At 42.9% G+C, this 27,635-nt stretch overlaps 1 protein-coding gene across 1 annotated transcript in view; it reads right to left on the bottom strand.

Moving 5' to 3' along the window:
* RABGGTA (Rab geranylgeranyltransferase subunit alpha) overlaps positions 1–26,348 on the bottom strand; it is a 62,405-nt gene extending 36,057 nt beyond the window's left edge. The window contains exons 1-6 of the mRNA XM_068271454.1: positions 26,241–26,348; positions 23,972–24,002; positions 18,102–18,212; positions 15,652–15,776; positions 6,348–6,535; positions 3,801–3,998 (exon numbers count right to left, since the gene is read on the bottom strand). Coding sequence (XP_068127555.1) covers positions 3,801–3,998; positions 6,348–6,535; positions 15,652–15,776; positions 18,102–18,212; positions 23,972–23,974 — 625 coding nt within the window. The 5' untranslated portion in view covers positions 23,975–24,002; positions 26,241–26,348. The remainder of the gene's footprint in view (positions 1–3,800; positions 3,999–6,347; positions 6,536–15,651; positions 15,777–18,101; positions 18,213–23,971; positions 24,003–26,240) is intronic.
* Between the last annotated feature and the right edge of the window lie 1,287 nt (positions 26,349–27,635).

Genomic DNA, 27,635 nt, shown 5'->3' with positions numbered 1-27,635 from the left:
ACTGCACTGCTTGTATGTGGATGATCTAATAAAAATCTTCCAGGTCAATTTGTCAACATGCGGCTAACATTAGAATATAGTAAACCAGGGATGCCATCAATCACAGTAATTACAATTGAGTCATGTTCTACAATGTATAATAAAGGTTTTCAACATGTAGCTACAAATGTACAAGCTGCTGTATCTGTACCTGAAAATCTGAAAGGATGAAGTTTTATTCTGTTTAAAGCTACACACACAGTCTACTTAAAGGGCATCTGAAATGACCTTTTGAGAAGCAATGGGAACAGTTTGGTCCCAATTAGGGTATAAACATGTTCTGTGACTCTCTGCTGAGCAACACATTGGGGCTGATTCACAAAATGTATATGTATGTTTTGTACTAAAAATTAACCACTTGAGGACCTAGGGCTTTCTACCCCTTAAGGACCGGCCACTTTTTTTCCATTCAGACCACTGCAGCTTTCACGGTTTATTGCTCGCTCATACAACCTACCACCTAAATGAATTTTGGCTCCTTTTCTTGTCACTAATAAAGCTTTCTTTTGGTGCTATTTGATTGCTCCGGCGATTTTTACTTTTTATTATATTCATCAAAAAGACATGAATTTTGGCAAAAAAAATGATTTTTTTAACTTTCTGTGCTGACATTTTTCAAATAAAGTAAAATTTCTGTATACATGCAGCGCGAAAAATGTGGAGAAACATGTTTTTGATTTAAAAAAACCCATTCAGTGTATATTTATTGGTTTGGGTAAAAGTTATAGCGTTTACAAACTATGGTGCAAAAAGTGAATTTTCCCATTTTCAAGCATCTATGACTTTTCTGACCCCCTGTCATGTTTCATGAGGGGCTAGAATTCCAGGATAGTATAAATACCCCCCAAATGACCCCATTTTGGAAAGAAGACATCCCAAAGTATTCACTGAGAGGCATGGTGAGTTCATAGAAGATATTAATTTTTGTCACAAGTAAGTGGAAAATGACACTTTGTGACAAAAAAAAAAAAAAAAAAAAAAAAGTTTCTATTTCTTCTAACTTGCGACAAAAAAAAAAATGAAATCTGCCACGGACTCACCATGCCCCTCTCTAAATACCTTGAAGGGTCTACTTTCCAAAATGGGGTCATTTGTGGGGTGTGTTTACTGTCCTGACATTTTGGGGGGTGCTAAATTGTAAGCACCCCTGTAAAGCCTAAAGGTACTCATTGAACTTTGGACCCCTTAGCGCAGTTAGGCTGCAAAAAAGTGCCACACATGTGGTATTGCCGTACTCAGGAGAAGTAGTATAATGTGTTTTGGGGTGTATTTTTACACATACCCATGCTGGGTGGGAGAAATATCTCTGTAAATGACAATTTGGGTGTGGCGGGAAGTGGGGTCTCAGGCAATCAAACAATCACGGGGCAATCGAAGCCAAACACGGGACAATCAAATACAATTACAGCACAATCGAATCCAATCACCGCACAATCAAATCTGATGCACTCGGAAGGTGATGGGGGGTGGGGGTTGTTGGGAAGTGGGGTCTCAGAGGCAATCAAACAATCACGGGACAATCCAAGCAGATCACGGGACAATCAAATACAATCGCAGCACAATCGAATACAAGCGCAGCACAATCAATACAATCACAGCACAGTCAAATACAATGCACTTGGACGGTGATTGGGGGGGGGGTCTGAGGGCGATTTGAGGTGGTGGGGGGTTGATCAGGAGCCCGTATAAGGCACTTTGTTTACCTAACAAAGTGCCTTATACTCCCTGATTGGTTAATTATGCGGATTCCTCCGCTCGCCGGCTCTGCTAAGTGGCCGGCGAGCGGAGACAAAAAGCCCGTGCATCGATCCCGGGCGAAGGATCGCGTCACGGATGACGCGATCGCTCCGCCCATGCCCTTAAAAGGACCGCCGCCTCTGTGGGTGAGCTGGTCCTTAAGGGCTCCACTTCCCGGCCGCCGCTGTGCGTTAGGCGGTCGGGAAGTGGTTAATAAAGTGGTTTTTCAAAACATTTTTTACCGGTAATTACGCCAATTGCGTAGCGCGTGTTGTGTAAATTGCGTTGCCTAGGTAACACGCGTGGTGTAAATTGTGTTGCCTAGGTAACATGCATGTTGCTAGAATACTGTGTGTCATGCTACTTGCGTAATACACCTTACACTAGTAACACAAGCATTACATCTGATGCTGTGAAAATGTTAAAGAAACACCAAGCCTTTTCAGTTCTGCTGAGTAGATTTTTAGTCCGGAGGTTCACTTTAAATTAAAAATGTAAAAACATAGGTAAAGGAAATAGCTTGCTTCATGCCCAGGCCAGGATTGCCTGCGCCAAAGAAATGCCAAACCTGGAGTGCTGCTATGCTCCTGCATCCTCTCTGATGTCCAAATTCTCCACCTGCCCACTTCCATAAAAATTACCTCTTTTTATTGGCCAGTTCTATTAAGCATTAAGATCATATCTGACTTGCAGCATTCCCGCAGCAGACCGATATATTTATACCCCTGAAATCCCCGGGACAAAATTTGCTGATCCTTCCTGGAAAAGGCAGAGCTTGGGCAATAGCTCTGCCTCTGCTCGAGTCCATCTCTGCCGATCTCCGCCTCTCCCCGCCCCTCTCAGTCTTCTATCACTGAGAGGGGCAGGGAGAGGCGGAGATTGGCGGATATTGACTGGACTGGAGATAGAGCTACAGTGCAAAGCTCTGCCTCCTCCGGGCAGCAAAATCCACAACCTGAAAAATCGTAGAATTTTGCCCCGGGAATTTGGGGGTATAAATACCTCGTTCTGCCGCGGGGATGCAGCGTATCAGCTATGATCTTAATGCTTAATAGAACTGGCCAGTAAAAAGGAGGTATTTTTATGGCTTCAGACTCTCTTTAAAGAGGAACTGTAACTAAAGATTGAACGTCATCATAATCAGTAGCTGATACCCCTTTCCTTTGAGAAATCTTTACCGTCATCAGGGACGTCTGTATGGGTGAATCCCCTCCCACAGTGTGATGTCAGGACCTATATCCTGACATTGCACTGAGGGCACGTTGTTGCATTGTGGGAAATAAGGGGTGTTTCTAACAGCCAAGCAACCAGTATCTGCCTCTTTGAATATGTAGATCTATAAAAAAACAACCTTTTAGACTCGCATTTTTAGGTGGCGTGGTTACAGACAATGGCAGTTGGTGCTGTTTTTTCATGTCTGCCAGTAGTAAAGATGATTACATGTAGGCTCATTGTGGATCCAATAATATGAACAAATTACATTTCAAATATCAATCATTTCTTGATGGCCCTTCTATCTTTTATCTTCTCGCTTTGTAATGCATTGATTTAATTTTTCCCCTTTCCGCTAAAAGTTCCTCAATTTTCTTAACGGTAACCTCAAGTCAGGCTTGGGACAGAAATTCACAGCTCAGAGCAGTAATCCCATGCCTGAGTGAGTTATATGCAGGAGCTGCTGCAGACCTCTCTGTGGTATGTATTTTTTTTCTTGTTTTTAGGGTCTAAAACCTTGTGGGAAAAAAAAAAGAAAAAAAAAAAAAAAAAAAAAAAAAGAAAATCGCACGGCTTTAGACCCTAAATCTAGAAATATTCGTAACTGCAGGGAGGTTAAATAGCATGATTAAATGTGAAGGAATAATCTAAATAAGAACTGGACAAAGGTCTGGCTTATACATACTAAAAAGGCAGAGGCCGTTAGGAACTTTTTTGAAGATCCATTGTAGTTAGTTTTAGTACCTAGAGAGATTTTTATAAATTTGTCTTTGTCCACACATGCCACTAATACACATGTGCTTTCTTTTTACCAGATAGCAGGGCCTCTTCACTCAGCCTGCCACGTCGCTGCGGGTCAGGGTGTATCTGCGGGAGCAGTTTGCTGCGGTAATGCCAGGAGGAGTAGTTGGAGAAGTTTTTGGTGATTAGGTTACTTGTTAATTCTAGTTCATCAGTTACAGGAACAAGTGATGACTGAGTCACAAATCTTCTGTAGTCCCAGCAATGAACTGAGAAAAAAATGGAAAAATCACAGACATGATTTTAGAAAGTATAAAAATAACTTTATGCTGCACTAAAGTCTTCAAGTACACCTGTAATTAGTGACCTCCGTCTAAAGAATACCAGCTTTATTGCTGTAGCTCTGTCTCGGGGGAGGTTTACACACGTGACTGAATATTTCCCATGCATTGTCTGCCTTCCTCTACGATCAGCACATCCTAATCATCTCTTCCAGCTACGGCTTCATGGGGTTCATTGTTGGCGTTCTCCTGGCATTTCCACTGCATTGCTTTAGGCCATTCAATATTATGGCACTGATTAACAGAATTAAGTGAAGTAGTTCAGGCTGTGCAGATCGTAGCACAGTGCAGGCAGTGTATGGGCACATTTCTACTGTTTGTGTACACTTGTCCTAAAGCTGTCCATAAACGAAGACATGATAATCTAACAATATTATTATTAGTTAGTATTTATATAGTACTGAGATAATCTGCAGCACACTTACAGACTACATAGCCATGTCACCAACTGTCCCTCAGAGGGGCTCACAATCTTCCATTGTCACATACACATTATAGTCATGGTCAATTTTAGGGCAAAAACTGTAGTGCCCAGAGAAACACACACAGACATGGGGGGAACATACAAACTCTGTGCAGATAGTGTCTTTGCTGGGATTCAAACCAGGGACACAGTGCTGCAAAGTGAATAGCACTCTCGTCTTGCAGCCCTGGATCCCCTAAAACTGTCCCTAGACTTTGGTAGGGGTTACATTGCGAGCCCCTCTGAGGGACAGTTAGTGACATGACTATGTAGTCTGTTTCAGGTTCCCGGTAAACTCATGCACACGCCTACTGCAATGCATGCTGAGAAGCCAGCCCAGACCCCCCCACCACACACACACACACACACACACACACACACACACACACACACACACACACACACACACACACACACACACACACACACACACACACACACACACACACACACACACACACACACACACACACACACACACACACACACACACACACACACACACACACACACAGTCATGAATGTTAATTTTTAAATTAGGTTACTTAGAGATAACCAGACTCCAAGCTGCTATCTACAACAATCTCTGGGTATATTGCTCATATTCAATGACTCAACTTTTGTAGATGTGCTAAGCAGTGTGCTTTAATAAAATATTCATAGAACAATTGTAATTGTTCTAATTGCATCGTCTCATTGACAGAGTTGGGGTATTTCATCAAAACGCATTTGATTCTACTGTATTGCGTGTGCTCCCAGCCTCAAGCATTCTGTTAATAAAATGTTTGAAAGATTATATGCTTTTTTTGAAGCTATGATCATATTATTATTATGATGTATTAAGATAGTGCTAACATTTTCAAAAACTCTTTACCAAGTACATAGTCATGTCCTAATCAAATACCTTACCATAGTCATAGTGAAATATCCCTACCATAGTAAACACTGATTTTTATTTTCTGGAGGATGGGTGTTTTTGACCAATCCGTTTATTGGTGTGTTCTTAGGAAGTAGGAGGGAACTGGATGGCTTGAAGGAAACTCACACACAGGGAGAACATGCTTAATTTATATGTCCACATAGGGTACTGGCCAAAATTCAAACCTGTGATCCTAGTGCTATAAGGTGAGAGCGTTCCACTATGCCATTATGCTACTCCAGGTCTACATTTTCCAGCTTGTTGGATGGCTGAAACTAAAAGTGGCCATACACTTATAGATTTGCAGCAGATTCGACCATCAGATACATTTCTGTGAGATGCCTGTCAAGTTGAATCTGATAGAAATCTATCTGAAGTGTGCCACACACTAGGAACAGATTTCGAATAGATTTCAGAATGAAATCTATTGGAAATCGATCTAAACGCATTATTGGACCATTAGATCCAATGCAAATCTATGAGCCATTGATCTGCTGCCAGCAGCCGATCGACCTAGATTTTCCATCTTGTCAGATAGATCAAATCGATCTGGGAATTTGATAGAATCGATTTCTGATCGATCGATGGCTGAAATCGACCAGTGTATGGGCCCCTTAACAAACAGAATCTTCACGTTGCATAAAATGTTAAACCAATTTAATAATTATGTTCTTTATCTCTGTATGAACAGCTTCAATCTCCACCCTGGAACAAATCAGCAGCGTTGACAACATTCGGCATAACTGATCAAGGTGAGTGACTGAATGAATTACAGCTAGGTGATACAGCCAAGTATTACAGACAACATATTTAGAATGAAGTCATGATGGTTGCTCTCACAGTCCACTCATGGCAGGTGTACTATGAAATTCTACAACTAAAGTCATATACTCACAGTTCCTTTCATCAATCTCCAGAAACCGATTGCACAGCTGCAGTTCCCTTGCCCAGTCTGGTTCAGGCATGTGATTCATTACCCAACAACGATGATACCACGTTCCATAGGACTTGGGGTTGACACGCAGGCAGCTCTCTAGGAAGGAGAGCTCCCCCACATAAAGAGAACGTATCTTCTCTTCTGACCTTGAGTAGATAATAGAAAAAACAAACAAACAGTAACACATATGCATCATTTCCAGCAAGTAGACCGTTTGGCAGATATCTATTTTGAGTAAAAGATTTTAAATCTGCCGTCTTTGCAGAACATGTTCTGTGTCAGAAAGGTTACTTTTGCTGCAATAAACGGAATAGTAAATGTGAAACATCAATCTAAAGTAACTAAACAAAACTGCTTTGTGATAAAACACTTGTCATTTATACTGCAATTTCTGATTACGTCTAGGTCAAACTAGGGTAGCTTACTTAGGATGGCTAACAGTAATTTAAAATACTGGTAAGTAATATATCACCAGGTCAAGCTAGGCATCTTTATGTTAAGATGGGATCTTAAATATAATTGTTGATTGGGCTGTAGTCTGCCATAAAACTGCAATCAGGGGTGGTAATAATCACACTTTAAGGAGTTTGGTCATACGGTCATTTAATTGAGAGTGCAGGTTATTGACCATGCTCCTCTAACTTTAACCCATTCACCTTCCGTCGTTTTCACTTGAGAAATGTTCACCTCCCATTCATTAGCCTATAACTTTATCACTTTATCACTACTTATCACAATGAACTGATCTATATCTTGTTTTTTCCGCCACCAATTAGGCTTTCTTTGGGGGGTACATTTTGCTAAGAGCCACTTTACTGTAAATGCATTTTAACAGGAAGAATAAGAAAAAAACAGAAAAAATCATTATTTCTCAGTTTTCAGCCATTATAGTTTTAAAATAATACATGCCTCCATAATTAAAACTCACGTATTGTATTTGCCCATATGTCCTGGTTATTACACCGTTAAAAATTATGTCCCTATCACAATGTATGGCGACAATATTTTATTTGGAAATAAAGGTGCATTTTTTCAGTTTTGCATCTATCACTATTTACAAGTTTAAAATAAAAAAAAAATATAGAAATATATAATCTTTACATTGATATTTAAAAAGTTTAGACCCTTAGGTAAATATTTACATGTTTTTTTTTTATTATTGTAATGTTTGTTTGTTTTTTTTATATTAAACATTTTATTTGGGTAGTTTTGGGAGGGTGGGATGTAAACTATAGGTTTATAATGTAAATGCGTGTTGATTTTTTTTTTTTTTTTTACTTTTAGTTGTAGTTTTACTTTTTGGCCACAAGATGGCGGCCATGAGTTTGTTTACGTGACGTCACTCTAAGCGTAACATACGCTTAGAGCGACGCATGGGGGAGGTAACAGCCAGAAAAGGCGCAGCCCAATCCACTGATTGCCTGGCTAACGAACCGCGGGCCGAGAGCGCGCGTGCACGCGCGCGATCGGCCGCGGGAGTGCGCATGGTTCCTGGACGTACTTTCTACGTCCAGGAACCAAAATAGGTTAAGGAGAGGGGACAGACATAAATTGTTGCTGACGAAAGAAGCTGCATGGATACATAAATTGGGGACAATGGGGAGGGGAGGACTTAACAAGGAGTACGATCTTATGTCTTGTATATGATTGGTGATGAATTTTGATATGGTATATATGGAATATGATCTGATGCTTTGCTTGAGATGAAGTTCATGTCCAATCTAGTTTATAAGTGGGTTAATGTTAATATTGTATTTACTACTTTCAGATTTCCTGAGCTGGAGGAGCCCAGTGGTCGTCCTATAATTATACCTATATTGAGGTGCGTCTGGTGGAACTGCGGGGGAGAGGTGGCAAGTCCCTTTGTGCATCCGCGCAATGTTGATTAACTAGATTTAGCATTGAGCTTTGTTTACATACAGCGTGATTGGTTCGGCATGACAGCCGACATCACGCTGATATACATTGCCATGGGGATTTAGGACTACGAGATAGGTCCTTCCCCATTGGCTGATTGTGGCCATGTGACTTTGTCACGTGGGAGTGACATCAGATGGCAGAAGTGCGGCTGCCAGTGGGGACTCTCGGCTGCTCCGGTCGCAGGTGTACACTCTAGACCAGCCTTTCTCAACCTTTTTTGACCCGTGGAACCCTTCGGAAAATTTTCAAATCTCGGGGAACCCCTGACGCGTGTATATATATATATATATATATATATATATATATATATATATATATATATATATATATATATATATATATATATATATATATATATATATATATATATATATATATATATATATATATATATATATATATATATATATATATATAGATATTTTATATTTATATATATTATGCACACACACACACACACACACACATTTCCCTATATTAAAATTGGACCCTTGTCCTCTCTATAGTATGGCACCTGTGCCCTCTTTATTAGTGTGGCATGCTATGTCCCCCTTAACAGGGTTGGCCCCCTTTATCCCACTTGTTAGCTCCCATGTGCCCTTATTAACAAGTGTGGCCCCCATTTCTGTAGCTGCTTGGTCCCCCCTGTTTGGTTACCATGTCTCCCTTGTTTGTGGGACTGCTTTGTCCCCCCTTTCTGTGGCTGCTTTGTGTGTGTGTTGATTTGTCCTTCATTGCTGTGGCTGTTTTGTCCCCAGTTTCTGTTGCTGCTTTGTCTGTTAGCGTGCTGCTTTGTTCCCCCCCCCCATTGTTGTGGCTGCTTTGTCCCCCGTTTATGTTGCTGCTTTGTCTGTTAGTGTGCTGCTTTGTCCCCCATTGCTGTGGCTGCTTTGTCCCCCATTGCTGTGGATGCTTTGTCCCCCATTGCTGTGGATGCTTTGTCCTCCATTGCTGTGGATGCTTTGTCCCCCGTTTCTGTTGCTGCTTTGTCTGTTTCTGTAGTTGCTTTCTCCCCCCGTTTCTGTGGCTGTTTTGTTCCCCCTCTCTGTGGCTGCTTTGTCCCCCATTTGTGTGCTGCTTTGTCCCCTTTAATGTGGCTGCTTTGCCATCAGTGCAGGGAAAAACCTCCCCCCATACTTACCATCTGATGTCCTTTCCTCCTCCTTGAAGCTGGGATTCTTCTTGAACTCACGCGCGTGCCGGAACTATAGAGCTGGCTTTGGGTGATGTGGCTTCTTTACTGATCCATCCGCCGCATCACTTGCACCAGCATGAAGGAATCCTTCTGCTGCTGCTGCAAAAAGACAGCAGCGGGACTATGTTGTCCCGCGGAAGTGGCAAAATGACACGGAACCCCTGAAGGGTTCTCGCGGAACCCCAGGGTTCTGAGGAACCCCGGTTGAGAATGGCTGCTCTAGACTGTTGCTCTAGGTAACATATTTGCGCAAATCATTTGCCTGTTTAAGTAGATGTTCCCTTTGTGGTCCGTTTGAACAACCAGGGGGGTCTTGCATATGTATGAACATGCCTGCACTATTATGGGATAGAAAATGTGCATTTTATAGACCTGTGTCTTCCATCAGGTCCACTGGATGACCGCTGGCCTCTGATTGGCTATGGAAGTTTGAATCTGATTGGTTACTGACTGTGAAGTTGCCTATATATATATATATGGATTGATTTTAAATGACAGTGTGATGTGTGACTTAACAGCTTGAGAAAGGTCTGCAGCCCAAAACAGCGGAGCTGTCGCTGTTATAGCAGGATATCATGCTGCTTTTATTTCAATATAGAGCTTATAAATTACTTGATGGTGCTGACTCAATTTCTGTGTTTTTTATTGAAGTTTTGAAATATAACAGAGAGTAGACATATTATGTGTACATCGCATACAAGGATAAGGATAAACACTAAGTCATTCAATATAGTCGATGTAGTCCATATAGTCCAAACAGAGTAGTGTTTAAATCAACAAAGCATTCAAAGAGAAATCTTTGGGGTCAAGAATGTCTCTAATAAAATAACATTAATACAAATACATTAATACAAATACAAATACTGTTACAATGCAATACCATAGTGATGGTAATCATATTCAAAAGCAGTGAACATGTAAGTAGCCTATTATAGTTATGTTGTGATAACGTTGCTCTACTAGTCTACTCAACTAGAAATAGTTGGGTTAATAGTGAGAGTCAAAGACTAATGTTTGACAATACCTGAAGATGGTAGATAACTATTATATGCAGGTATTCTGAGAAGGTCAGTGAAGTCTCTAATCTTAATCTTACAGCTTCGTAGTTCCTTTCTAATTTTGAACAAGATAGCTTAAACTAATCTAAATTAATTCAGGTATAGCGATAAGTCTTATTAAGTAAAAACTAATTGGAATAGAACAAATTATGGTTGTTAAAGTTGTCCCTAGAATGTCCATATAACTGTAGAGTTTGGGGAGTCCTCTCAACCTGGGAAATGGGGGATTGAAACCACCCTACAGAGATCCCAGGGAGTGGAGTCCCTGCTATTCATGGACATTACCGGGAAACATCCTACCACCAATCAGTCTATCTATACCTGTAAGAACAAATTCAATACATGCTAGTCTATAACTTCAATCTCAATCCAGAAGTTGGATTGATTTCTGAGTTATATTTGGTATTAACTAAATTAACTAAACTAAACTACACTATACTACAGGTTGTCCCAATAGTGTCCCATAGATGATTTGATTACCTCTGTTACAGAACTGTCAGTTACACCACCGACTGGAGCCGAGCCTGCTAGGTCAAAGCATTCACCAGATAACTTTCCACAATGTGAGAGAGGCCAGAGATCTGCTTTATCCAAGAAAGCCTTCAGGCATCCAGATCTAATTGCCCATGCCTTTTCTGCAAGCATATTGGATTCTACTATTCTGAGAATTTCACCCAATGAAGGAATTATTGTAGTTTTCCAATTTAAAGCTAGTTGATTCCTAGTAACTATAAAAATTTGGTTATATATGAGTCTTTCTTGGGGCGGCAGATCCCTGGTACCCAGGTGAAGCAAAGCCATACCAGATGGAATAGGACGTATTGACATAGGGAGTTTCCCTAGAAAGCCTTCAATATCATTCCTCAGGTCCTTTAATTTTGGGCAGTCCCATAAGATATGACCTATAGTGCCCGTCAAGTTGCAGTTTCTCCAACATAAAGGAGACATTTTGGTATCGAATTTAGAGTTTCTTTCTGGTGTATAGTACCATTGCCAAATGGTTTTCAGTAAGCTTTCATGGTGTTTTATACAGTGGGAGGATTTCCTCACTGATCTCAATGTTAGTTCCCATTTTTCAGAGCTAAGTTCAGTCTCCAAATATTTCTGCCAGCTGTCTAATGGCCACTTAGGAGCAGATTCTTTCATTGCTAATAATGATTTATAGAAGATTGATGTGCCTTTAATTTTCCTGCCTTCAGGCCTAATTATTTTAGTAATTTGAGGAATTAAAGAAATTGGGGTGTATGGATGATAGTGAAAAAAATTTACTAATTTTGGAATATAATGGTTTATCTAACTGTGATATACCATATGTTGATATGAGTTGTTCCAGCGATTTTATCCCAGTGTCCTCCAACAGGTCCTCTACAGATTCTATGCCACACTGAATCCAGTTTTCCAGGTCTATGTTTTTAATAACAGTATATAGGGAGCTCAACGGGGAGTCTGATTCTATAGCTAAAACATCTTCTTTACTCAAGTTGGATACTTCCCTCCACAACCTTATAGTGTTAGCTGTTATTGGATTTCGTATGCACTGTCTAGTCTTCCAAGTCAATCTAGCTTTGAGAAAAAATCTGAAGGATTTGTGTGGAAGCTGATCTTCCTCTATTGAGACCCATTGTTTTGAGTAGTCTTCTAACTAGACTGACCTAGACTGATCTAAGACAGTAGCTTTATAATATAACTCTAGGTTGGGGACTCCGAGTCCCAGATTCGAGGTATGTGTAGTAAGGACTTTGTTGGAGAACCTGGATTTTTTGTGTGCTAAGATAAAACTATTAAGGGATTTTTGAAGATTATTGAAAAAGGATTGTGGAATTCTTATGGGCAAGTTCCTGAACAGGTATAAAAGCTGGGGGAGAACCATCATTTTAAAGGATGCTGCTCTACCCATCCAGGAATATTCTATTTTGGCTAGAGCATCTAGTTTTTCTTTGAGTTTTTTCAACCATGGATGATAATTTTCTTTGTACAAAGTGGATAGTGTAGGGGTAAGGTGTATTCCTAAGTATTTTATAGAGTTTTCGCTCCATGTGAAGCTGCAGTTTTCCTTTATGGAGTTTTTAATATTTTGGGAAACATTGCACGGGAGAATAACAGTTTTGTTTTGGTTAAGCTTATAATAAGAAATACGGGAGAAATTATCTAGTTCAATTTGAGCATTTGGCAAGGATACTAAGGGTTTTTGTAATAATAAAATAATGTCATCGGCATTTAAGCCTAATTTGTAAGTGGATTTTTCAACTGTAATACCATAAATATGCGGATTATCTCTAATATTTTGGGCTAGAGGTTCTAGTGACAAATTGAAAATGAGGGGGGAGAGCGGGCAACCTTGACGAGTACCATTCTTGATGTTAAAAGCATAGGACAACGAACCTGAGGATAACACCTTAGCAGAGGGGTTAGTATAAAGAGCCATAATTGCTCTATGTAAGAAACCTGGGATACCAAACTTGGTGAGCACTCTGGACAAATACAACCAATTGACTCTGTCGAACGCCTTCTCCGCGTCCAAGGAGACTAGGAGGGTAGGCGTCCGACAGAGCCCAACTTTATGTATCAAATCAAGGACCTTTCTAGTGCCATCGCATGTTGACCTACCCTGTGTGAAACCTACTTGGTCAGGGTGGATGAGTTGAGGGATTAAGGGAGCTAATCTGTTCGCTATGATTCAGGCTGATGGTGCTGACTCAACTGCGACTGCATTCCTTATCTCAATGCAAGATCTGTGAGAGTTGGGGGAATGCGGGATGGACAGAGGCAGGGCAGCAGGCCGCAGTGGAGGTTCTGATAGCTTTGCATTGTATTGAATAGGTTAACAATTGATATGAGGAAGACACTGATCATTTACCTGATCTACCACACTATCTATCTATCTATCTGCAGATCCTGTGTTGTCTAAATGGGTTGCCTAAAGCCTCAGGGCCCGTTTCCACTAGTGCAGTGCGATTCCGTTGCGGAAATAGCGAAAACGAATTTGCATGCAAATACCTACGCATTTGTATGCAAATTTTAACGCGAAAACGCGTTCAAATTCGCATCTGTTTGTAGGTATGCGAATTTAACCATGTCACTGCCTATGTTCTTTTACATCGATTTTAAGCAAAAACGTACCCGAATTTGCAAGGAAAATTTGCATAGCGAAAATGCTATTTCCTGACTATCCTGTCCTGTCTTTGTGAGGCACGCCATCGCTGCAAACGCATTGGCTGCCTCATTCCAGTCTGTCTTGTTGTGGACGCTTGCTGTCACTAAGTAGTGGCTGGTTAAGCAAGCGTTCATTCTGTCTACCAGTCCTGATCTCCTCAGTTCTGGTTTATGCGCTCAGCGCTTCTTTGCGCTGAGACGTTATCACAAAAGTATTGTTTGTGGCTGTTCGGATCTGCATCGGCTCTGTGCGCCACAATCTCCTATTGGAGTCAGTCCTCTCCTCCACTAAACTGGGGATATCCTGATTCCTTGTGCTGGTGTGTGTACCTCCTTCATGTCAGCTTATGTGTTGCATGCTAACTGTGGAGAATACACCACCAAGCCTAACAGTTTCCACCCCCATGCTTGACGGTGGGGACGGTGTTTTGGGGGTCATAGGCAGCATTTTTCTTCCTCCAAACACAGCGAGTTGAGTTAATGCCAAAGAGCTCTATTTTGGTCTCATCAGACCACAGCACCTTCTCCCAGTCACTCACAGAATCATTCAGGTGTTCATTGGCAAACTTCAGACGGGCCTGCACATGTGCCTTCTTGAGCAGGGGGACCTTGCGAGCCCTGCAGGATTGTAATCCATTGCGGTGTAATGTGTTTCCAATGGTTTTCTTGGTGACTGTGGTCCCTGCTAATTTGAGGTCATTCACTAACTCCTCCCGTGTAGTTCTAGGATGCTTTTTCACCTTTCTCAGAACCATTGACACCCCACGAGGTGAGATCTTGCGTGGAGCCCCAGAGCGAGGTCGATTGATGGTCATTTTGTGCTCCTTCCATTTTCGAACAATCGCACCAACAGTTGTCACCTTCTCTCCCAGCTTCTTGCTAATGGTTTTGTAGCCCATTCCAGCCTTGTGCAGGTCTACAATTTTGTCTCTGACATCCTTGGACAGCTCTTTGGTCTTTCCCATGTTGGAGAGTTTGGAGTCTGCTTGATTGATTGATTCTGTGGACAGGTGTATTTTATACAGGTGACTAGTTAAGACAGGTGTCCTTAATGAGGGTGACTAATTGAGTAGAAGTGTCTAACCACTCTGTGGGAGCCAGAACTCTTAATGGTTGGTAGGGGTTCAAAAACGTATTTCACTCAATGAAATGCAAATCAGTTGCTATCTTTTATTTAAGGTTTTTTTTTTTTTTTTTCCTTTTGATGTGCTATCTGCCACTGTTAAAATAAACTTACCATTGAAATTATACTGTTCTGAGACTTTTCATTTCCTTGTCATTGGACAAACTTAAAAAATCAGTGAGGGGTCAAATAATTATTTCCTCCACTGTATAGGTACCCAGTACCTTGGGTGACTTTGCAGGGCCGACACTGAATGTTTTTACAGCTATTTAATGCTATTACTTGCTCTAAGGGCCCTGTCACACCAAAAATCGCGATCGCTGCAATCTTGCCGTGATTTTACCGTAATTTTAATGTAAGTCAATGGAAGTGTTTTTTTAAAAACCGAAAATGCTGTTTGGTGTGACAGGGCCCTAACACAAGGACAGATGAAATCTGATAGGTACCTATGGACAACAGAGATGCTTAGCCTTTTCTTAAAGGCCACCTGAAGTAAGAGGGATGTGGAGGCTGCCACATGCATTTCCTTTTAAACAATACCAGTTGCCTGGCAGTCCTGCACATCCTCTGCCTCTAATACTTTTAGCCATAGACTATGAACAAGCATGCAGCAAATCAGGCGTTTCTAAAAATGTCAGATCTGACAGGATTAGCTGCATGCTTATATCTGGTGTGATTCAGACTCCACTGCAGACAAATTGACCAGCAGGGCTGCCAGGCAACTCCATATTCTTCTCACTACAGTTGTCCTTTAAGACAAGTTCACATTCAGCAGAGAATAAGAGAAACGGACACAGGCACTGCGCATTTTACCTTTCATTGCCGAGCGCCAGAAATACTTCTCGTCTCAGGTTCCATAAGGATGCAAAATCTGGATTTAATGACAATATCTGAGTTGTCAGTTCCAGGGCTTCTTTATCCAATTGCCCAACTTCACGCTAGAAAAAAAACAAACAGCCTGGATTAAAGTGGGCTCAGGAATGGAATAGACAAGAGAAAGAAAAAAGAATGCCAGTATACGGGTAAGAGACAAGCTGAGAAGCCAAACAAATAGCACAATTGGACTAACAATGTCTGCCTCTAAATTCCTTTCACTGCAGATTTCTGTAAAAATAGGTATTAAGTTGAGATGAGATGGACCAACACCAGAAGTGTCTGCTACTGGTTCCCATTTAACTTCATCCCAGCTACCCTTTCCTAACATGTTAACATAAGTCTCATTCAAATTGCATACAATGGTATGGTTTTCTAAAACGCGATTGGTGTGTATGTGTGTTTTGCGTGCTTTTTTATGTAAAACATAACCAGCGACGTATTTCCTCTCCCTGTTTACAGTCTTCAGAAAACTATACTGTAGCGAGAGTGTGTTTTTCTACAGAGAGATTGTGTTTTGTTTTTTAAATGTCCACTTTCACGGTGGAAAATGATTATTTATGTGCATCTATGATGGTAGGGTGTCTATCACACGTGGAAAATCTGTGAGGAAATCACAACCTCCATGTCATGGGCAGGAAAAAGGCATGGGATAGGCTGAGCATGAATGGGCTCCAGGATCAAGAAGTGCAGCCAAACACAAGATAGTGTACTCAATCGGACTCAGCAGAGGCATGGCTGTATGCAGTCACCAGCTTACTGTTATGCAAGCCTTTATTTAAAGGATACCCGAACTGACGTGACATGATGAGATAGACATGTGTATGCACATGCCTAGCACACAAATAACTATGCTGTGTTCCTTTTTTTCCTTTCTCTGCCTGAAAGAGTTAAATATCATGTATGTAAGTGGCTGACTCAGTCCTGACAGGAAGTAACTGCAGTGTGACCGTCATTGATAAGAAATTCCCTTTTTACCTCTTTCTTGCTCTCAGAAGCCATTTTCTGCTAGGAAAGTGTTTTATAGTTGGAATTTCTTATCAGTAAGGGTCACACTGTAGTCACTTCCTGTCTGAGTCAGAACTGAGTCAGCCACTTACATACCTGATATTTAACTCTTTCAGGCAGAGAAAGGAAAAAAAGGAACACAGCATAGTTATTTGTGTGCTAGGCATGTGCATACACATGTCTATCTCATCATGTCACATGTCAGTTCGGGTATCATTTAAAGAATCCTGCCATGCAAAGGTTATTACTTCTGGTAATTGAAGTTAGTTTTTATTGCATCTGCATTCAATTTAGATCCAACCAATGGGTGTGTGCTACTGAAGCAGTACAAAACAAAAAATCTGCTTGAGGTTTCACCATGAAGCACAATGCACTGATATTCTAATTCAGGCTGGGAGCATTCTAGGCAGTGCAGAAAACCATGTGTTTTCTGCACTGTGTGTTTTTACCTGCATTTTTGTATGTGTTTGTGGTTTTTATAACATCATATTTGTAATAAAAAAAAAATCTTAAAAAACACATGTAAAAATGCATTTCTCTGCATCTCCATGTGTATTTTATATGCGTTTTTGAAAATGATGCAGCAAGTTGTATGGTTTAAAAAACAGACATCGTAAAACGCACATACTGTATATTCATTTTTACATGTGGCCTATAGACTTTCATTAGCTCCAAAAATGCTAGCATTTTCCGCAACGCTAGCGTTTCTGTCTAGTGTGTAACTAGCCTCAGAGAATATTGTTCCCAACATTCACCAACATCCCTAACCAAACGCAAAGATAGCTAAAAAACAAACAAATAAAAAACAAACAAAAACAAACAGCATGCCTAGTGCCATTTCAGAACTGCCAATCCTTAGGGCCCGTTTCCACTAGAGCGAATCCGCATGCGTTGTCTGCATGCGGATTCGCATAACCAATACAAGTGGATGAGACTGTTTCCACTTGTCAGTTTTTTGGTGCGTTTTTCTGTGCAGGATTTTTCTGCACGGTAGGGCCTGCAGAATTCGCCTGCGTGAGGAATGCAGGCGATTCGCAGGCTATGTATTTAATAGGGAAAACGCACATGCGTTTTTTGCCACGATTTCGCGTGCAAATTCGCACGAAAACTAATGCAAATTGAACCAGGCAGTGACATGGTTAAATTCGCATATACCCTGCCTATGCGAAATCGCATTCGAAATCGCGGCAAAAAAACGCACGCGGAATCGCATCCGCATGCGATTTCGTCAGCGGTGGAATCCCGGTGATTCGCACCGCACTAGTGGAAACGGGCCCTTACCCCATCCAGATACTATTCTGATGACGAATAGGTGGCATCCTCTCTGAACACTTATTTTCTCAAACCATAACAAGCATAGAGAGTGTCTGAGTTGTTCATACCTTATTTAGGGCATCTTGAGTAGCACTCACATACAGCTGTAGCTTCTTCTCTCTCTCTTTTCGCTTTGCCTCTTGTTGCTCCAAAGTAGTCTTTACTTTAATCCGCCCATGCTGGTAACAAAGGTTCACTTGTAATTTACACAACATACAGAGATATAAACATGATACATTTCCAAACTTAATTATCTGAATGAATAAAAGAAACAGGTGAGCTTCAATTTCTGTATTTGGAACCCGCATGTATGTCATAATGTTCCACTTTTTTTGGCTGCATGGTTGTTAGGGGCCATTAATTCATAAAGGCCTGAGATACACTAGACAGCGATTTGTGCTTTCTAGAAATCGCTGGAAATTCCAAAAGCGCTTCGCTGCTGAAAGTGAATGGGCAAGCTCACATAGGAGTGAATCACAATTGGCCTGCATGCAGCATTTTCAGAGCGATTTCATAAGGGAAAGCAAGGTCCAAAATTGCTTTCCCTGAAATCGCTCCACTTTCAAGTGACAAAATCGCTCTCCAAAACACTATCACTAGCTAGTGTATTTTTTTTAGAACATTTTGCAATTGTAAGTGTCCCATTGCTGAGCGGATTTCAGCAACATGTATCAGCATGCGATATGCAGGGATATGACTACAGCATGCATTCTGAGTGCAGCACAGCTGCTCCATTCATTATCACTGAATGGGGTCAGCACTGCAACAGCGAGCCACACAGGTGCCCTGCGTTTCTGCAAAATGCATGGTCACTTGCATCGCCGAGCAACTCAACAATGTGCCCAAGCTCTATGGCATGTACTGGAAAAGGTTTTCGTAGGTTCTTACTATATGGTTCTTACCATACCTTTGCTAAACTTGGATTATCCATTAGGTAATGTACAGTACGATTCTTCAGAGTTTAATATTTTTATACTGTAATCTTACCAGAATCAGAATCAAATTTATTTCGCCAAGTCCGGCGGTTGTCAAACTCGGAATTGTTTGTGGTACACACCGGCATAGTGCAAGATAGCATAAACCATAGTAGTGCAATACACATACAAACATTGACATGGGCATGGGCATTGAAACAAAAGTAATGTAATACACGTGCGTACATAGGCATTGGAACATAGTGGTGCAGGTGCCCGTGCACTGAAGAACTAGATGGTTAATTAGTCCAGCTAGATATTTAATTAGTCCAAGGAGCGGATATACATGGAATGAAGAACAGCCGCCCAGTAGGAGCAAACAGGCTATCTAGTCCATGGTGACAGCCTGCTGTGTGCAGGGCTCGAGTTCAGGATGTGCACTGCTTGGGGGAAGGAGGAGTTCCTGTGTCTGGAGGTTTTGGTGGAAATAGCTCTGTAACGGTGGTCTGAGCGCATGCGGTTAAAGAAGCGACTGCCAGGATGGTGGTGGTCTTGCGTGATCCTGTTAGCTCTTGTCCTCAGTCTGGATGCGTGCAGGAGGTCCAGTGGTGGCAGGGGTGTACCGATGATTCTTTCAGCGGCATTGATTACTCTCTGTAGTCTGTACTTGTCACTTGTGGTGGCTCCTCCATACCAGACGATGATAGAGGAGCACAGGATAGACTCGATGGTGGCGGTGTAGAAGCTTGACAACAGCTCCTGCGGCATGCCAAACTTCCCTAGTTGTCTTAGGAAGAACAGCCGTTGCTGTGCCTTCTTCTGGCATTTAGTGGTGTTTTCACTCCATCTCAAGTCATTGGTGATGGTAGTGCCCAAGAATCGAACACTTGATACTCTGCTGACCTCGGAGCCATCGATGAAGACTGGGTCAAGTGGGGGGGGGGGGGCGCTTTCTGAAGTCCACGACCACCTCGACAGTCTTTGCAGCATTTAGGACGAGCATGTTGTCCTTACACCAGTTGCAGATTCGCTCGATCTCGCTACGCTAGGTGCGTTCATCCCCTCCCCTGATGAGGCCAAGTATGGTGGTGTCATCTGCAAATTTAATGACCTTAACACAGTCAGCAGCTGAGGTACATCGGTTAGTATATAGGGAGAACAGTATCGGAGACAGTACACACCCCTGCGGGGCGCCAGTGTTTGTGGTCCTCACTCGGGAAAGGCAGCTGCCAAGTTTGACTTGTTGCGTCCGATTCATGAGGAAGTCCTTGATCCAAGCGCAGGGAGTATGATCGAGCCCAAGTTGCCCTAAGTTGTAATGCAGAATGTCCGGGCAGATTGTGTTAAAGGCAGAGCTGAAGTCTAGGAAGAGGATCCTAGCGTAGGAGTTGGGTTTGTCAAGATGTTCCATGATGAATGCCAGACTGATGTTGATGGCATCCTCAATGGACCGGTTTGCTCTATAAGCGAATTGAAGTGGGTCAAGGTGGGCAACGGTGGAGTCTTTCAGATGACTGAGGACCAGTTGGTTTGAAGTTGGTTGCTGCTCTGAGACCTTGCCAGACTTCCCGAGCGTTGTTGGATCGAAGGCTGAGGCCCAGCTTGTTGGAGTAGACCTTTTTTGCAGCGTTGAGTTCACGTTTAAGGCTGCCTTGAACTCCTCTGGTGTGCCTGACTTGTGCGCTGCCGCCTTGATTTTCCGGAGCCGGCGTAGCTTGCCGTTAAACCAAGGCTTATTGTTGGGGTAAACCCTGAAACTCTTCGTGGGGATGCACAGCTCCTCACAGAACCTGATGTAGGATGTGACGTTCTCTGTCCATTCCTCCAGGCAGGGTGCCTCGAGGGCCTCCGAGGCACCCTGCCTCGAGGAATGGACAGAGAATGTCACATCCTACCTACCAGTAACAAATTCTCCAATTATGTTTTCTGCGTGAGAGCTCAATTTATTGGCCATTGTCTGTAATGATTTTCATTTTGGACAGCAGCATATATCCTAAAAGTGGTATTCCAACACCAAAAGTACACGCAAGTCCACTGATAGCAGAGGGTGCCATAGCCATTTGAGGACTTTATTTACCAGAATTGCAAGAAAGTGATCACATGGTCTATGTTTCATGTTCATCACTTTCAATAATCTTTCCGTATACAGAGGTTTGCAAAAGTATTGAATCAATTTCATTGGAATTCCACATGAAAGACCAATAGAAAGTGGTGTACACGTGAGAAGTAGAACGAAAATCATACATGATTCCAAACAATTTTTACAAATAAATAACTGCAAAATGGGATGTGCGTAATTATTCAGCCCCCTTTGGTCTGAGTGCAGTCAGTTGCCCAGAGACATTGCCTGATGAGTGCTAATGACTAAATAGAGTGCACCGGTGTGCAATCTAATGTCAGTACAAATATAGCTGCTCTATGATGGCCTCAGAGGTCGTCTAAGAGCATATTGGGTGCAACAACACCATGAAGTCCAAAGAACACACCAGACAGGTCAGGGATCAAGTTATTGAGAAATTTAAAGCAGGCTTAGGCTACAAAAAGATTTCCAAAGCCTTGAACATCCTACGGAGCACTGTTCAAGCAATCATTCAGAAATGGAAGGAGTATGGCACAACTGTAAACCTACCAAGACAAGGCCGTCCACCTAAACTCACAGGCCGAACAAGGAGAGCGCTGATCAGAAATGCAGTCAAGAGGCCCATGGTGACTCTGGACGAGCTGCAGAGATCTACAGCTCAGGTGGGGGAATCTGTCCATAGGAAAACTATTAGTTGTGCACTGCACAAAGTTGCCCTTTATGGAAGAGTGGCAAGAAGAAAGCCATTGTTAACAGAAAAGCATAAGAAGTCCTGTTTGCAGTTTGCCACAAGCCATGTGGGGAACACAGCAAACATGTGGAAGAAGGTGCTCTGGTCAGAAGAGACCAAAATGGAACTTTTTGGCCAAAATGCAAAACGCTATGCGTTCCGGAAAACTAACACTGCACATCACTCTGAACACACTATCCTCACTGTCAAATATGGTGGTGGCAGCATCATGCTCTGGGGGTGCTTCTCTTCAGCAGGGACAGGGAAGCTGGTTGATGGGAAGATGGATGGAGCCAAATACAGGGCAATCTTGGAAGAAAACCTCTTGGAGTCTGCAAAAGACTTGAGACGGGGCGGAGGTTCACCTTCCAGCAGGACAACGACCCTAAACATAAAGCCAGGGCAACAATGGAATGGTTTAAAACAATACATATCCATGTGTTAGAATGGCCCAATCAAAGTCCAGATCTAAATCCAATCGAGAATCTGTGGCAAGATCTGAAAACTGCTGTCTTAGCTGGAGCGGTCTTGCAAAGAAGAATAGGCAAGGATTTCAGTCTCTAGATATGCAAAGCTGGTAGAGACATACCCTAAAAGACTGGCAGCTGTAATTGCAGCAAAAGATAGTTCTACAAAGTATTGACTCAGGGGGCTGAATAATTACGCACACCCTACTTTGCAGTTATTATTTAAAAAAAAAATGTTTGAAATCATGTATGATTTTCGTTCCACTTTTCACGTGTACACCACTTTGTATTGGTCTTTCACGCGGAATTCCAATAAAATTGATTCATGTTTGTGGCAGTAATATGACAAAATGTGGAAAACTTCAAGGGGGTTGAATACTTTTGCAAACCACTGTAGGTGAGGGCCCCAGTACCATTTGAAATTACACCCCAGTCTGGACCTCCTTTTATGCAGTGCATCTGAATCAGGGCAATAGTCCAGACTAAGATGCGACAGGGAATGTGTTAAACTAATTCTTATCCTTTTTGCAATAATCCTTTGCATCTGTCAACAGTGAACGGTAGGAAAGCTGAAGGCCCTGATGGCGTGTCACCAGTCTGCCTGAAAACTTGTTCACAGCAGCTCGATCCCATCCGCATGCTTCAAGAGGTCTACCATTATTAATGTCCCTAAAAAGCAGGGACTCTCCAACCTCAACAACTTTACGCCTGAGGCCTTAAAATCCGTCATCATGGAGACCTTTGAAAGAGTTGTCCTGTCCCACCTTAAGCTCTCTACAATGGCAGAGCCACTGAAATCTTGGTCAAGGTCATTAAATTTGCTGATGACACCACCATCGTTGGCCTGGTTACCAAATAGGACGAGTAGGCCTACCGCCAGCAGGTTGACAGAATGTGCTACTGGTGTAAAGAGAACAGGCTGGTTCTCAACACAGTCAAGACGGTTGAGCTGATCATCAAGTTCAGAAAGCATGCCTCCACCCCACCCTCAATCTACACTGACGACACTGAAGTGGAAAGAGTACCCTGGGTACGCCTCGTGGGCACAACCATCTCCAACGAAGTGAGCTAGAAGGCCAACACCGCCTCTACATAGAGGAAAGCACAGCAGAGGCTATTCTTCCTTCGCCAACTGAAGAAGTTCAGTATGGCCCAGGAGAATATGACAGGATTCTACTACGCCACTATTGAATCAGTCCTCTGGCTCTTCCATCCTGGTCTGGTATGCCGGTGCCTTCATCAAGAAAATACAAAAACTACAGAGGGCAATCAGAGCAGCGGAGAAGATGATTGTTAAACCCTTCCCCCACTCAACCTACTCTACAACACCTGAATGCGCTCCAGAGCGTTGAGGATTGCCAATGATCCCACCCACCCAGGCTACCCCTTCTTGTGTCAGCTCCCAGCAGGCTGGAGGTTTTGAGCCATCTCCATCAGGACCTCATGCATAGAAACACTTTTGTCCCCTCGGTGGTTAGCCTCTTAAACTCTCTTGACATCCTTCCCCCTAAAGGGTTTCACGCTGGTCCTTGTTATCAACAAATCGAACATTGAGTCAGTGCCACTTCAATGCATCTTGCTTACACTGCTGTACATTGCTGTATATTGTGCTTACACTGCTATATCATACAGGTGTACTGTATGTGCCATATCCATTGCCAGGAAAAACCCGGTCGTGCTTGGCAAATAACATTGATTCTGATTCTAATAAGTCTGACACACATATATAAATGTAGTTTGTACATACCATTTTGCTTCAGAAGGTGTGCAAAGCAGATCTGTAAGAAATCAGGTAACATAAATTAACCAATAAAACGTGTAACTAGATAAGAATACTTAAAGGACAACTGAAGTGAGAAGAATATGGAGGCTGCCTTGGTTATTTAATTTTCAACAATACCATGGCTATGATCTCAGTTGCTGTTTTGTGCTGCTTCAAAGACCAATACTTATAACAGACTGCCATGCCATCATGATTTTTTTAGATAGCTAGTTGCGCACACCATGCTGCACGAGTCAGGAATGTGCAAGCCATCTATTTGGACGTCAGGCACGACATCCTACATGCATCGACACGCCATCCCACCACACACACATGCCATCTAATCAGCACCGTGGCAAGTTGGGAATGTATGCTTCGGATAGATGCAGCAACATGGCCAATCAGAGCAGGGTGGGTTTGGAGGGGGCATGTGCAGGACAGAAGGAAATCTAGACACACACAGCAGCCGGCTTGAAAATGATTATTATTTTATAAGTATATCAACAAAATGTAATAGACCATTTATTTTCTTGTTTTGCTGTTAATCCTTCTAAAATTATGCCTTAACAGTATCCTGCTACCCCTTTGTAAACAGCTTATTAAAGGACTGTATCAAGAAGGATATGGAAGCTGCTATATTTATTTCCTTGTTGCTTGGCTAGCCTGCTGATCCTCTACCTCTAATACTTTGAGGGCCCGTTTCCACTAGAGCGAATCTGCATGCGTTTTCTGCTTGCAGATTCGCATAACCAATACAAGTGGATGGGGCCGTTTCCACTTGTGCGGGATTTTGTGCAGTCTGCTGTGCAGAAAAAATCTGCACGGCATTCTGCACGCGAATCGCCGGTAATGTAATTTAATAGGAAAACCGCAAACGTATTAGTCTTGCAGTTTTCCCGGCGTTTCCGCTGAAAAACCAAATCGCATAGCGCAAACTGCGTGAAAACGCGAACAATTCCGCACCCGCATGCAGATTCGGTGACGCGTTTTCCGCAACAAAATCGCAACGCACAAGTGGAAATGTACCCTCAGCCATTGACCCTGAACAAGCATGCAGCAGATCAGTGTTTCTGACATTATTGTCAGATCTGACAAGATTAGCTGCATGCTTGTTTCTGGTGTGATTCAGACACTACTGCAGCGAAATAGATTAGCGAGGCTGCCAGGCAACTGGTATAGTTTTAAAGGAAATAAATATGGCAGCCTCCATATTCTTCTCACTTCAGCTGTCCTTTTTAGAAGGAGAATAGATGCAATTGTATATCTCATCAGTTTATTTTCACCTTGTTTGGCCCACATGTTCAGAAAGAGACATGCGCATAACATAAACATGAGTTTTACTTACCTGGGGTTTTCTTCCAGCCCCTGTAGTCTTGTAGGTCCCTCACTGTGCTCCCGAGACCCTTCCTCAATCCTCTGTGCGACCCAGTAAGTCGCCCACTACTGTGCATGGACTGACCCGGTGGCACGCCGCCTTGATCATGCTCCCATAGTCAGGAGTGTTCTGCGCAGAAAACTACCTGTCACAGGGGTGTGATCAAAGAGGCACGCCATTGGGTCAGCAAATGTGTAGTAGTGCGCAGCTTGGCTAAGTTGGGAGACTTTACCTGGTCACACAGCAGATTGAGGAAGGTGAACAGGAAGGCAGCACGGCACCTACTAGATTAGAAGTAGGTCTTGGGTATCTATATTACTAGTCTAGTTGAGGTGACCCAGCAGGAAACCTCATAGATAGACCACCCTGCTTGCAACACTTTGGTTGCAACCACTAATTTGTATTAAATAGGTGAACCAACAGAAAACACTATCCATGCCTCCAACCGAATAGGTTTAGTAAAGCTGAGCGAGCAGAAGCAGCAGCCATAGTGAGCACCATACCAGAAGAAGCAGCTTGGTACTCTATTTCTTACAAATTAGTGGTGGAGACAAAATTGGTGTGAGCAGGATGTGGCCATAGGTCATCTCAACTAGACCAGATTCTAGAATATTTCTCTACTGATTGGAATGGACAGCAGCAAAAAGAGGTATGTGAAAAGATGAAGACTGTATGTATTACAAAGACAGGTAGAGGAGATGTCAAAATGTGCTGACTCCACTGTGCATGACAAGCACTTCACAGAGCTCATGTTAAGGAAATGATGCTCTGTCCCTGCACTGCCGTGATGCAGCAGGGAATGCATCCATCTCGTCTACAGCCCTGACAATGGAATAATGGTCTCGTACAGTGAATGATGAATGTCTTCCTGAATATTACCTGCTTGAGATAGCCGGCTGGCTCTGAGACCTGCGCTATACCGGAAGCGCAGCCTTCACACTTCCCCTGACTGGAGAACGCCTCTAGTGACTCTAGGCTCAGCAGTCAGTAGTATTGCAGTTCCTAACTGCGTGTAACCCTGCGGCATGACACGGAGGCTGCGATTGGCTTTCAGAGACGTAGGGCGGGGTTGTCAGTAGTGTTGATTGGAAGTGGGTAGAAACGTGTGACTCAGGGTGGTTCCTGTGTCTGCACAGAATTGCAGATATTAGTGTAATATCCTCTGTTGATGATTAGTGCTTCCTCGTTTAATGGGGAGGTGTCTGTTTCTCTGCTGCATTCTGTTCTGCCAGGGTATATGATTCATGTTTACAAGGTGTGCGAGAAAGTTTAGGATTAAACCTAATGTGACGTGAAATTATTACAAATAAAAAAAAAACCTATGGAGAGGGAAGGCTTTGGAACATCCTCTCATGGTCCCCTGATTCCAGCTTTGTCATTCCCGCAAGAGCTTTTTAACCAATAGGTCGAATATATCTCTGAGTATCATCCGAAGGCTCCAAACTGCGCCTGTGCACTCTGGCATATAGTCGCACATGCACAGTACGGAGCTGCCTGTCTTTGGGATCACTCAGTCTTCTGAAGTGGGATGAACAGGAAGGCTCTATTAGATGGAGCAGTGCTTTTCAGCGCTGCTAGATTTGGGCGCAGCCGGCGCCTCTATAGACTACAATAGGAATCACTCCTATTGCAGCGCTCAGTGAGTAACGTCGGCTCCAGGGGCGTCTCACCCACCAGGCAAGTATAGGCGGTTGCCTGGGGCGCCATGAGGTGGTGAGGCGCTATGAGGTGGTGAGGCGCATTCCCCTGCCGCTGCTACCGTGACCATGTTTTTTTTTTTTTATATTATATTATCTCCCGACTCCCCGGTGCTCGGCACGCTACCATGAGCTCAGCAGTGCCTCCACCTCCACTTCTCCCCAGCCAATAGAACAATCAATACTGCTCTTCTCTGTCAGGCTCCTTCTTTAAAGCCGTGCCCCTTCTTCTCAGTAGCCACACAGGTAAAGTGTTTCCCTCGTGTGGCCCAGCCTTTAACTCCGCCCCACGCCAGTCAAACCAGGAGCCAGCGGCCAGCCAGCTTATGCCCCCGACAGTCTGACCCCCCACCTGTGTCACTGGCTGCACACAGACACTGGAGCAAGACAGCCAGGAGACAGATGCAGTCACAGAGAGAAGAATGTGATGTGTCCGTGTTGGAGCCCCGCCCTCGCACAAGACAGCAACACAGCCCGGGAGAAGGGAAGTTTCTGCTCCAGAGTAGTGATGGGAATTCCGGCTCTTTTCAGAGAATCGGCTCTTCTGAATCGGCTCCCATTAAAGAGCCGGCTCTTA

This window comes from Hyperolius riggenbachi, chromosome 1 (genome assembly GCF_040937935.1).
Source record: "Hyperolius riggenbachi isolate aHypRig1 chromosome 1, aHypRig1.pri, whole genome shotgun sequence".
In the NCBI taxonomy this organism is placed as follows: Eukaryota; Metazoa; Chordata; class Amphibia; order Anura; family Hyperoliidae; genus Hyperolius; species Hyperolius riggenbachi.
This window is presented reverse-complemented; position numbering and strand designations above follow the sequence as displayed.